This window comes from Orycteropus afer, unplaced genomic scaffold, assembly GCF_000298275.1.
Source record: "Orycteropus afer afer isolate SDZICR_OR568_19922 unplaced genomic scaffold, OryAfe1.0 scaffold00031, whole genome shotgun sequence".
NCBI lineage: Eukaryota > Metazoa > Chordata > Mammalia > Tubulidentata > Orycteropodidae > Orycteropus > Orycteropus afer.
In genome coordinates, this window is record NW_006921618.1 from 8,379,885 (window position 1) to 8,392,067 (window position 12,183).

Sequence of the window (12,183 nt, forward strand, 5' to 3'; positions counted from 1 at the left end):
CTGCCTGACCCAGTTTTCCCTACATTGCCTGAGAGGGAGGGAGGAGGCGGGAGGGCTGCTCCTCTCTGCCTGCACCCCTGGCGTGGGGCCGGAGCTGGGAGGGGGACAACCTTCTGTTGATGTTTGTTCCCTCCCCTGATCCCACCTGACCCTTGGGGCCCCAGGGAGGAGTGGAGAGGCCCCCTCCCTGCTCTGCCAGCCCCCTCTCTAGCAGCCTCTGGGATCCCTGACAATAGGGGTGGGGTGGTGAGAGGAAGAAGGAAATCAGCAAATAAGAGCATCCTCACTCCAACATTTCCTGAGGACACTTGTCTCCATCTCTGAGGGGCAGGCTCAGAGCTATGCAAATCTCAGGCAGAAGGAAAGTTCTAGGAGGACCTGGCTTTAACCCTCTATGACCTGACCTGCCCAAGACAGCTGACAGGGTAGTCGGAAGGCCATGGTTGGGAGAAGAAGTGCCTGGAAGAGAGTAAAATGGAAAGCCATGGGCTTCTGGAGCCAAATGCTCTCTCATGGTACTATCGCCAGGTAGGTCCAAAGGAAGCAGAAGCCCAGAGAGGTAAAGAGAATTACCCAAGGACACACAGCAGTTAGGGACAGAGCTAGAATTTGAGCCATGATTTTTTATCAGTTCAGTGCACTTTTATACACTATTGGTAAGTGAGGAGGTATAAGGGGAGATGCAGGAGGGGTGGGACTTGGAGAAAGGGAACTAACATTTATAAGGACTAATCCTGGGCCAGGCACTGTGCTCTCTGCTATACAGATGGTGTAACCCAAAACCAGTTGCCATCAAGTCAACTCTGACTCATGGTGACCCCATGTGTGTCAGAGTAAAACTGTGCTCTGTAGCATTTTTAATGGCCAGATTTTCAGTAGATCACCAGGCCTTTCTTCTGTGATACCTCTGGGTGGACGTGAATAGCTACCTTTCAGTTAACAGCCCAGCAAGTTGGCCCTTGCATCCCTCCCTGGGACTCCAACACTCACCCCTCTGGAGCCCATCTCTTAACCACCCTACTGCACCACCAGCCTGCTTGGGGCAGGCTGTATTCTGGGAGTTTGGAAGTTTGCTCTTGGCTGATATGGAGGAAGGCTTCATGGCAGAGAGAAAACTTGAACTGTCCCTTGAAAGAGAAGTGAGAAAGGGCACTCCTGTCAGAGAAGCCTGTGTGTTGGAGGCTGAGAGAGGATCAGTTTGGCTGGTTGGGCTGCTCTCGAGGAGTGGACGAGGCCATGGGGGTCTGACTTGCTTTTCTCCTGTTTTGCAGTGAACTTGCTGGACACATCCACCATCTACGGGGACTGGGGCTGGCTGACATATCCGGCTCATGGGGTGAGTGATGCGCAGTATGGGCAGCAGCCCACTGGGCCCAGGCAGCATCTTCCCTCTATAAGCAGAGAAAGCCCTGAAGTCAGAGCCTTGTACCCTAGACCCTTGAGCTACAGAACTCGGTGTCCCAGATTCAAGGACCCACGTATCTGGGCTCTGGGGCTATGGTTCATAATGTGCCAAGGCTAAGTCCAGGGCAGCCTGGGATGTGGTAGAGTTGAGGGCCAGGGCAGAAGTGCCCCAGCCTGGCCTTGTACCTTCAAGATTGTCCCCCTCCCTCGTAGCTGGCTGCCTCTCCCTCACCAGGAGCTGCCTGGACCCCTGGAGTCTTCATTTGTTCTTTTCTTTACTGTCAACCACCTGGGTGGTACTGCCAACCCCCAGTGTGGCCAAGCGCTTAGGCTCATTTCTGCCTCCATGGTGGCCCTGAGCTCAGACCATCAGGTCACTGGGATCATGTGCTCACAAGAGATGCACCCTCTCGCCTGGACACAGGTATATATATATATATATATATATATATATATATATATATATATATATATATATATATATATATATATATATATATATATATATATATATATATATATATATATATATATAGCCCCCAGGTGTCTATTGACAAGGCCGTATGCCCTGCTCCACCCTTCTCTCATTCAAACCCCAGGGCATGAGGAAGGAAAGCCTCATCACAAGCCCATGATCCTGGTAGGGTCCTGGCTCTGCCATCAATGCCTGGGTGGCTCTAGTTCTCCACATCACCTCCCTGAGTCTTGGTTTCCTTGTCTGTATTTTGATTACCTCATTGGGTTTGCTGAGAGGATGAGGTGAGATGATATATGGTGTTGGCACTGTGCCTGGCACCTGGCAAGCCCTCAAGAAATATAAGCTCTTATTATTATCATTAGCATTGATTAAGGTCCCAAGGTGGTGCAAACAGTTCACACTGTGAACCTCAGACTAGGTTCAAATCCACCCATTGGTACCACAGAAGGTGGGCCTGGCGATCTGTTCCTGTTCAGATTACAGCCAAGCAAACTCTGGGGAAATCCTGCTCTAACACTTGGGGTCACCAGGAGTTGGAATCGACCAGATGGGCACTTACAGCCACGTATTGTTTATGACTATTGTCTCATGTAAATTTCCTTCCTCAAAGTGTTCAGAATCATACACACACACTCTCACCCCCACTCTTTCTTACACACATGCTCATGCACTCTCACACTCACATACTCACGTTCACATGCTCACACTCATGCATGCTGTCACACATTCCCACACACTCACACACACACACTGTCTCTTACACATGCTCTCATGCACTCACACACACTCATGCACTCACCCTCATGTTTGCTTTCACACACACTCACATTCATGTGCTCTCTCACATACATTCCCACACATACTCACACATACACTCACACTCACACACATATGTGCACTCTCACACTCACATACTCATGTTCACTTACATTCATGCACTCTCTCACACACATTGCCACACAATCTCACACACACACACACCCGTAGATGTGAGCACATCACGCACACACGACTTCTTTGATGAAGACTTTCAGCATCGTGGCTTTGGGGGCAGAAGAAGAGGAATACTAATGATAATAATGATAGTAATTGTCAGAGTTAACGTTCCTGGAGGGAGCATTTCATTACTTTGGGGTTGGGTTTTCATCCAGGCTGTTGGCAGCTGGAGGTCACGATGGAGTCCTGTTCCTCCCTCTCTGGGGTCTCGTCACCAGGCCGCATGAGCTGAGCCCCTGCCATCAGCCCCCTGTGCCCTAGGGACCTGGAAGGGCGGGTCCCATGGGCCCAACTCTTCAGCCCAAGAGCCAGGAGGGAAGCCCTTCTCACATCCTGGCACCATGGCCTGAGACCAGATGGTCCTTGGGAGGGTCCCTTTACCTCCCTGGCTTCAGTCTCTACATCTGTGGAAACCGTTTCTGTGTGTCTCCCAGGTGGTTGTGGGGTAAGCATGGGTGTGAAAGGGCTTTGCCATGCTGAACTGGCTCCACCCATGGAGCCTGATCCCACTCTGAGGTCCCATGACTTCCCTGGCTGTTGGCTCGGTTGACATTTCCCTGAGACCCAGTGGCTAGGAAGGAGCTGGCCTGGCCCAGATTGCCCTGGGGTGTGTGCCCCTGTCTCCCACCCAGAGCTCAGGACTAGATCTTTAGGGTAAGGGGGAGTAAGGTGTTCGGCAGGCGAAGAACATGACCAGACGTGTGTTTTGGATGACTGCACTGGTACCCTACACTTCCTTCGTTTCACAGGCACTGCAAAGCATGGCTCCAAGTTATCTCTTGCCATGTGGGAGTTACAACAAAGAATAACAGCTTATATTCACATGGCTCTTAACAATTCACAGACATCAACACATTTAATCCCCACAGCCAATGTGCAGGGGATATATAGCCCCCATTTCACAGATGAGGAAGCTGAGGCTCAGGCAGTGAAAAATAACTTGCTCACCCTCAAACAGGTTCCAAGTGATGAGGAGCTGGGACTGGTACTCAGATCTGTCTGGGCCCAGAGCCTGCGTTGAGTCCATTATATCCCCTTATAAAATGCAGGTGGTCAGTCTTAGTCTGTGTCCTCATTGTGATGGGTGGAGGGGACCCTGCCTCATCTGCTGAGCCAGGGATACTTCCCGTCTTCATGGGGATTCATAGAATGTTAAGCAGGTGGGGAATGTGGCCAGATGTGTTTTGGATGACCACACTGGTAATCTAAGAGACTAGCGTTCCCAGGGAGGAGAGATGGTTAGATGACATCCCTGGCTCCCAGACTCTGGACCTGGAACGTGTGGGAGGCTAGCAGGTGAAGCATGCAGATGCCCCCAACCTGGAGGTCTAGGCGCAACCTGGGAACCTTTTGTTTAATAAGCTTCCTAGGTGATTATCCTGCCCAGCTGGGTGGGGGCCTCTTGGAGATGGGCCTTGAGTTTCTGTCCACCCCCAGATTCTGGGGTCTGTTACACAGCCATGAGTTCAAGGGTCATCTAGGCTGTCTCTAGTAAATGACGTAGCCTAAAGGACAAGGATGTTGGGTCCAGATGACAGTATGTTGCTTCCTATAATCAGAGTGACTTGGACAAGTCATTTAGTCACCCTGACCTCCTCATTTATGCCCTGGGGATGATGATGCATGCTCCATGCAGTTGTCCCTAACTGGAATGATGTGTGAAAAGGGCCTGCATTTTCCTCATGAGAAGTGGGAAGGCTCACTGGGACGGGCTTTGCATCCCCTAGTGAATTAGTAGCAACTAGTGCTGTCTTGGGTGGTACAGTTAACGCACTCAGCTGCTAACCAAAAGGTTGGAGGTTCGAGTCCACTCTCAGAGACTTTGGAAGAAAGGCCTGGCAGTCTACTTCTGAAAATTCAACCATTAAAAATCCTAGGGAGCACAGTTCTCTGAGACACGGGATCCCATGAGTCAGAGACCACTTGAGGGTAATGGTTGGCTAGAGCTGCCTTAGATGAGAGGGCACATTCATTTCCATTCTCTCTTGAGTGTCACAACACTCAAGATGGGAAAGGCAGGCAGCCACTACCCTATTTTCCAGATGAGAAGCCCAAGGCTCAGAAGGGAAGTGTGATGTACCCAGTACCGCACACTGGTTCACTGTGTTCTGTTTCGGAAGGAGGATGGAGTTGTAGGGTGATGGTGGGGTTGGAGGAGGAAGGTGCTGGGGTCAGTTTCCCAGGCCAGACAGGATCTGGGGTGGCAGTGGTGTCTGGCATTGGTGGGGGTGCCCTAGATGGAGCTCGGGGCTGATTCCAGCTCTGTGCCCAGCCTCTGGGCATCCCTGCCACTGTCCCTATCTGCTGCAGCTCCTGGGCTGGCAGGGCTGGGCCAGGGCACTGGCACAGATGGGGCAGCTGGCGCTGACTCAGATGAGCTGATGAATTTATCTGGGGCCCTGGCAGGAAACAGACAGGGAGCAGCTGGCCGGCTCTTTGGTGTTCCATTAATTGTGACAATGACTTTAACCCCAGATGTGACACAGTGCTGCCCAGAAACCCTGACTGTAGTGTGGGGCACGGGACAGGGATCTTTGGGTGGGAGACAGGATGCGTAACCTCTTTTAGGTGGGCCTGGAATGCCCTGGAGCCCTTTCGGAAGCAGGACTTCTTCCCCAGGGCCCCTGGAGGCAGGTGCAGGGGGCTGGGGGAGACACTGGCAGCTCAGCTGTGTATGTGCCCCATTCGTCCAGAGCATTGCTTTGCCAGCCTGAACTAGGCACTTTACAGGCATTTTTTTCCATTTCATTCTCTCAAACCTCACTGAGTGGGCCCTTTCTGAGCCCCATTTTATAGATGTGGCACCAAGGGTCAAGACCAGCCAGCTGGCCAAGAAGAGGTCAGGCAGAGGGGCTTATGCCAGGCAGGAAGTGACTTGAGATGCCTGTGGTCCCCACTCCAGTGCTTGTGGAATAAGCTTGACCCCCGTGGATTCCCAGAGCACCATGGGAAGAGGTCTTTAATGTTCCCATTTTGAAAGAAAAGTAGAAGCTTTAGTTCAAGTGCAATTGCACATAGATACCCAGTAGGGGGGAGCTCTGGTAGCATAGTGCCTAAGGCACTTGACTGCTAACCAGAAGGCTGGCAGTTCAAACCCACCAGCCACTCCTCAGAAGGAAGATGGGGCAATCTACTTCCATAGTGATACTGCCTCGGAATCCCAAGGAGGGGTCGCTATGAGTCGGGTCTGACTCGACGGCACATAACAACAACAACAACACCCAGTAGGGGAAATCGATTGAAGGTGTTGCTGCCCTGGTGGAAGTTGGGACAGGGACCTCAGCCTGTTCACTTCTTCTACCCCCCTAGTTCGTCCTAAGAGCCTCAGAAGTCTGCTTCCCCAGAGGAGGTGGCACTCTGTGAGACCACACTGGTGTGGTGCCCAACATCTGGTGGCTAAGGCGACTCACCAGAAGGTCAGTTTCTTGAGGGCAGAGAACAGTCGAGTCTTCCTTCCCAGCACGTCCCTAGCATAATTTCTGGGATGCGGCAAGGACCTCTGGCTAAACTGAGGGGTGCTGACCCTGCCCGCTACCTCTGTTCTTCTCTGTCCGCAGTGGGACTCCATCAATGAGGTGGATGAGTCCTTCCGGCCCATCCACACCTACCAGGTGTGCAACGTCATGAGCCCCAACCAGAACAACTGGCTGCGCACCAGCTGGGTGCCCCGTGATGGCGCCCGGCGCGTCTATGCTGAGATCAAGTTCACCCTGCGTGACTGCAACAGCATGCCTGGTGTGCTGGGCACCTGCAAGGAGACCTTCAACCTCTACTACCTGGAGTCAGACCGCGACCTGGGCGCCAGCACACAAGAAAGCCAGTTCCTCAAAATTGACACCATCGCAGCCGATGAGAGCTTCACTGGTGCCGACCTCGGCGTGCGGCGCCTCAAGCTCAACACCGAGGTGCGCGGTGTGGGCCCCCTCAGCAAACGCGGCTTCTACCTGGCTTTCCAGGACATTGGTGCCTGCCTTGCCATCCTCTCCCTTCGCATCTACTACAAGAAGTGCCCGGCCATGGTGCGCAACCTGGCAGCCTTCTCGGAGGCAGTGACGGGGGCCGACTCATCCTCACTGGTGGAGGTGAGGGGCCAGTGTGTGCGTCACTCAGAGGAGCGGGACACTCCCAAGATGTACTGCAGTGCTGAGGGCGAGTGGCTGGTGCCCATTGGCAAGTGCGTGTGCAGCGCTGGCTACGAGGAGCGGCGGGATGCCTGTGTGGGTGAGCGCGCCCTGGCATGGGTGGGCGGCAGGGGGCATGGAAGGGATGTGGTAACCAGCAGGCATGCGGTAGTGCACACAGATCATGGGAAGATGGGTAAACTCAGCAACACTGGGACGTCAGTGTGTGTGTCAGGCAGGCAGGCACCATGGAAGGTGCAGCTAAGGGTACCTGTGGGATTGAGTCCCCTGCTGGGTATGTGCCTGTGTTAAGGAACAGTACTACCAGCTAACTTATGCCAGGCATTGTTCTAATCACTTTTCATGTTTTTATTCATTTAATCCTCGTAACTACCCTATAACACAGAAACTCTTTATTATCCTGGCTTTGTAGATGAGGAAGCTGAGGCACAGAGAGGTGAAGCCGTTGCCTAGGGTCACACGGCTAGGAAGTGGCAGAGCTGTGATTTGATCCTAGAAGTCTGGCTCCAGAGTCCATGCTCTTAACCATTAATTTCTAAACTGTGGGGTGAGGGGAGTGGGACTAGAGCCCTGGGTGAGTCATTGCAGTGAGAGGGCATAGTAGAGGTCTGCGGGCAGGGGCACCCAGACAGCACAGTCTAGGTTGGATGATGCACCCTTAGGGCACCAGAAGCAGGCTCAGGGGGAACTTACCCAGGAATCTGTGGGAGAGGATAGCCAAGGTCCTTGTGAAGGAGGATAGCCGAGAGCACTGGGCCATGACAGAGCATGGCACCTGTAGCTGGGGTGCCCACGCCAGAGCAAGGGATAGGGCCTAGGCACAGGTGAGCACATATATGTATGAATGTGCAGATATATTTGTGTATGTGTCCGTGTTTGTGCATTGTGTGTGTGCATGTGTGTGTGTGTGTGTGTGTTGTTAGCAGGCCCCTCTGTGGAACAGTGCAGCCAGAGATCCTAGAACCAAGGCATTCCGTCCTGAGAGAATAGGAAGCACTAGGAGAGCACATGTGGATGGCCAGCTGGTATCCCTACTGTCATTGGGGTCAGCCTGGCTTTCCCGTGCTCCCTTAGCCTCCTCAGGGGCTGGACACATGGTAGCTCAGCCCCCAGAGCACAGTGAAACCTGGCCATTGGGACCATTGGTTCTCCAGGGTGATGGGGTGCAGGGGAGGGGGATGTTGTCCTACAGGGGTCAGAAGCCTGTGGCCTGTTCCCAAACACCTTCAGGGAAAGCTGGGACTGGGCCCTGCCAGCCACTAGGAATATCTTCCTTGCCTTGGACTGCTAACACACAGGCCCCGTGGTTACAGTGCAGGAGACCCTTATTCACCTCAGACCCATCCTCTGTCCCTGGCAGGTCGTAGTGGCCCCTCAGTACTGACAAGACAACAGGGCACAGACTGACAATTACAGAGGATACACACGGTAGAGGCCCCTGGGTGATGCAGACGGTTTGCGTGTGACTGCTAACCGAAAGGTTGGCAGTTTGAACCCATCTGGCACCACAGAAGAAAGGCCTCGTGTCTACTTCCATAAGATCACAGCCATGGAGAACCCTATGGAGCAGTTCTGCCCGGCCACACGTGAGATTGCCGTGAGTCAGAACTGACGCAACAGCAACAGTTACACAGTGTAGTGACACAGTCCAGCTTAGTCCAGTTTAGGAGTTGTCTAGCCCAGAGATCCTAGAACCAAGACCTTCTGTCTAGACACCAGGCCCTTCCCAGCACCTCCCCTGGGGCTCTCTGGTTTCCTTAAGAAATCTTTCTTCATACTCCCAGTTGCTACAAGTCTTTACCTCTCCTGGACCCTAAACCTTAAAACACCATGTATGATGTTTTTGTTTCTGCATTTATTCTGCCCTCTATGGCCTAGTTTCCTAGGCTCCCCAAGCTTCCAGCCTCTCGTGGTGCGTCTCCTGACGAAAACCCCTGTCCTTTCAACTTCTTGCTGGCTAATATCGATAACCAGCATCCCTATTGCCCTTACAACTTACTTTCCATTTTACAGATGGGGAAAGTCAGTGTTGGTAAGAGGTGGGGCTGGGACCTGAGGTCAGCTCTGTCTCACTTTGAGCCAGATCTAGACTTTTAAGCTATGCCTGGCCTACCTCTGGCTGTTTTCCCTTGCAGACCTGGGTCCCCAAATCCCCTCCTTCTGATGGGGATAATAAAATATGTCAGAGACAATTTTTCGAGTGTTTGCCATGTGCCAGGCACTCTGATAAATGCTCTTTCCATGTTATGTCAAGTGCTTATTCAGTTGAGGACCTGCTGGGTCCCAAGCACTGGGGAGTCCCTGCCTTCATAGAGCTCGTATGCAAGTGGGGCTAAATTCTCCTTTTTGCAGCAGTTCTCTAACGTGTCTAGTGTCCTACGACTGCCATATAAAATACCATAAACCAAGGGATTTATAAGAACCAAAATTTATTGTCTCACAGCTCTGGAAGCTAGATGTCCAAACCAGTTATCAGCTGTGTTGATTCCTTCTGAGGCTCTGAGAGAGAAACCGTTCCATGCCTGTCTCCCAGCTTCTGGTGCCGCTCGCTGCCCCCCACGCCACCCACCCATAATCCTTAGCGTTCCTTGGTTTGCATCTGTTTCTGTAGTCACATGGCCATCCTTCCTCTGTCTGTGTCTGCCCTCTTTTATATGACACCCCACAGATAGGATTAGGACCCACCCTACTCCCACGTGACCTCACGTTAATTGATAACAGTTTCAAAAACCAATTTCTAAACCAGGTCACATTCACAGATACCAGAGGTTAGGACTTCAACATATCTTTGTGGGGATGCAATTCAATCTATAATGCTAAGTTTTATAGCCCCTTTTTACATTATAGCCCCACTTTACAGATGAGAAAAACTGAAATTCCTCAACTACTAAGTAGCAGAGTAGGGATCCGATGCCAGGTTGTCTGATTCCAAAGCCCTGAGCTATTTCATCTGTCCACAAAGCCCTCTTCAGAGCCCAGCCTTCCTTCTCCCAGAATAATATTCAGTTTATAACTGGTACAGCATAAGCCATCACAAATGGACTGGCTGGCCAGTGCAGACCCATTCAAGGTCAGCGCCACTGCTCTAACACTGGATATAGCCAGCTGGCACACATAAGCCAGCTGTTTGCACAGAAATACACTTGCACATAGAAAGGAGATGTGTCCTCCTGACTTTAGGGCTAGGGCCCTGCTGAGAGGGCCCAGGAGCTGTTCCAGCCTCATTGTTTGGCAGAAGAGGAAAGTGGAGCCCAGAGAGGGAGTGGATCTCACCCAAGGTCACACAGTGTGGCCAGGCAGGGTGAGCAGTGGGACTTCCTGGGGCTGGGAGAGGCCAAGGCCATTCCCATTTCTGGCACTTTTGGCACATTAATTAAAAATAATAAATGCCAAAGCAGGGTTAGGAAATTGCAGCATATTTTGGATTTAATAGTTAAATCACAATACAGCATAATTATATCAGTTGCAAGATAATTACAGGTTTTATGAAAAATACTAATTTCTAGTGCACTGCAGGCAGTGAGGTCTGGGAACGGGGCACCAGTTCTAAGTTGCATGTGGAGGCTCTTCTCAACCCTGGTGGCAGGGCTTCTGGGACCGTCTGCATAACCTCATTTGGAAAGAGTGTCCTTCATGTGTGGGACCCCAGCCCAGGAGCCCTCTCAGCACCCCCATGCCCACCTCCTGGAGGCCCTAGTCCTTGGTGAATCTGCCTCTGTAGTTGGGGAGTAGGGAAAATGGAGACAGAGTAGAGGGGCCTTTCCTGGGCTTCTTGAGGGGTCTTCTCACAGCTGCACTGCCCTAGTCCCCTGGGCACACTCTGCCCACCCTCTAGCTTGAGGGGGTCTTATGAACACCTCCTAAGGTCTGTGGGGCCCCTGGACTGTCCAGTGATTCTCTCAAGGGGCTCCTGTTTGCCCAGCCTTGAACTCCCTGCCCTCTAGAAATGGAAGAAGGGGTCTGGAGTCTGAGGCTGCGGCAGGGGACAGGCCACAGTGACAACACCCTCCCAGGCTCCAGTTTCCCATCTCACTGGTTTTCCCTGGAAGCTTCCTTTAGAGGGTGGCCAGGTGGCATTTGGTTTTACATATGAAGAAAATAAGGTTCAGGAGGAGAAGAGGCCTACCCAGGTCACACCTTGGTTGAGATGACTCGGAGACCCGTGGAAGCATGTCAGAGCCAGATGGAGTCCAGCTTTTTATTATTGCTGCTGCCGTCCAGTCAAATGTGACTCATGGTGACCCCACGTGTGCAGAGTACAACTGCTCCATAAGACTTTCGAGGCTGGGCCCTTTTGGAAGCAGATTGCCAGGCCTGTCTTTTGAGGCCTCTGTGGGTGGATTCAAGCTGCCAACCTTTCAGCTAGTAGTTGAGGGCTTAACTATGTGCATTTCCAGCTTACCAGCAGGGAAATGGAGGCCCAGAAAGATGGAGTGACTCACCCAAGGGTGCACAGCTAGGAGTGGTTGATCAGATCTCAAACCTCCCAGCTCTCCCCACTACACAGTTCCTGACCTAGTGGCCCCCACCCCACCTGGATACACTGCTCACTCCCAGCCCTGCTGCAGAAACAAGAAGGACCTCTTGAAGCATCACCCAGTAGAGCAGCCACCAAGAGTGTGAAGTCCCAGTTGCTGTCCTCCCTGTCACCTGGACGCAGAATATAAATCGCCCTCCGTGGCCCTAATCATCTTTCTATAAATATCAGAGAGTCTCATTTCGGAGGGGGAGCATGAGCGACAAGCTTTTTTGCCTTCCTGACTGTGTTTAAAATCTGATTTAGAATTAATTTCCTTTGGTCGTCCACTGGCGACACCTTATTTGTCAAATATCAAGCTTTTTGCTGGGGAGAGGGGAGAGGTGGCCAGGGCCGCAGGCAGCTGCCGGCCTGACAGGCGGGCTGGGCAAGGTGCCCTGGACAGGGGCAGGAGCCCCTCCTGGCTCCCAGCCCGACACCCGGGCGCACACAGGCTCCGGAAGTGCCCCGGGTTGACGGGCAGTACCGAGCCCCAGCCCAGAGCTGCTCCATCTGTCTCAGCCATTCATTCCTGGCCCAGCTTCCAGGTCTCCAGGCTCCCCGAGGCCTGGTGATTAGTATTCTTATTAAAGATTATTTTATTTTCATTGTGTGGATTAATCTGGCCTTGACACGTATAGCCGTAT

General features: G+C 52.3%; 1 protein-coding gene across 1 annotated transcript in view; it reads left to right on the top strand.

Moving 5' to 3' along the window:
- Nucleotides 1–1,276: 1,276 nt before the first annotated feature.
- Nucleotides 1,277–12,183, top strand: part of EPHA8 (EPH receptor A8) — a 29,749-nt gene continuing 18,842 nt past the window's right edge. The window contains exons 1-2 of the mRNA XM_007935870.2: nt 1,277–1,336; nt 6,436–7,099. Of these exons, the coding sequence (XP_007934061.2) occupies nt 6,502–7,099 (598 nt within the window). The 5' untranslated portion in view covers nt 1,277–1,336; nt 6,436–6,501. The remainder of the gene's footprint in view (nt 1,337–6,435; nt 7,100–12,183) is intronic.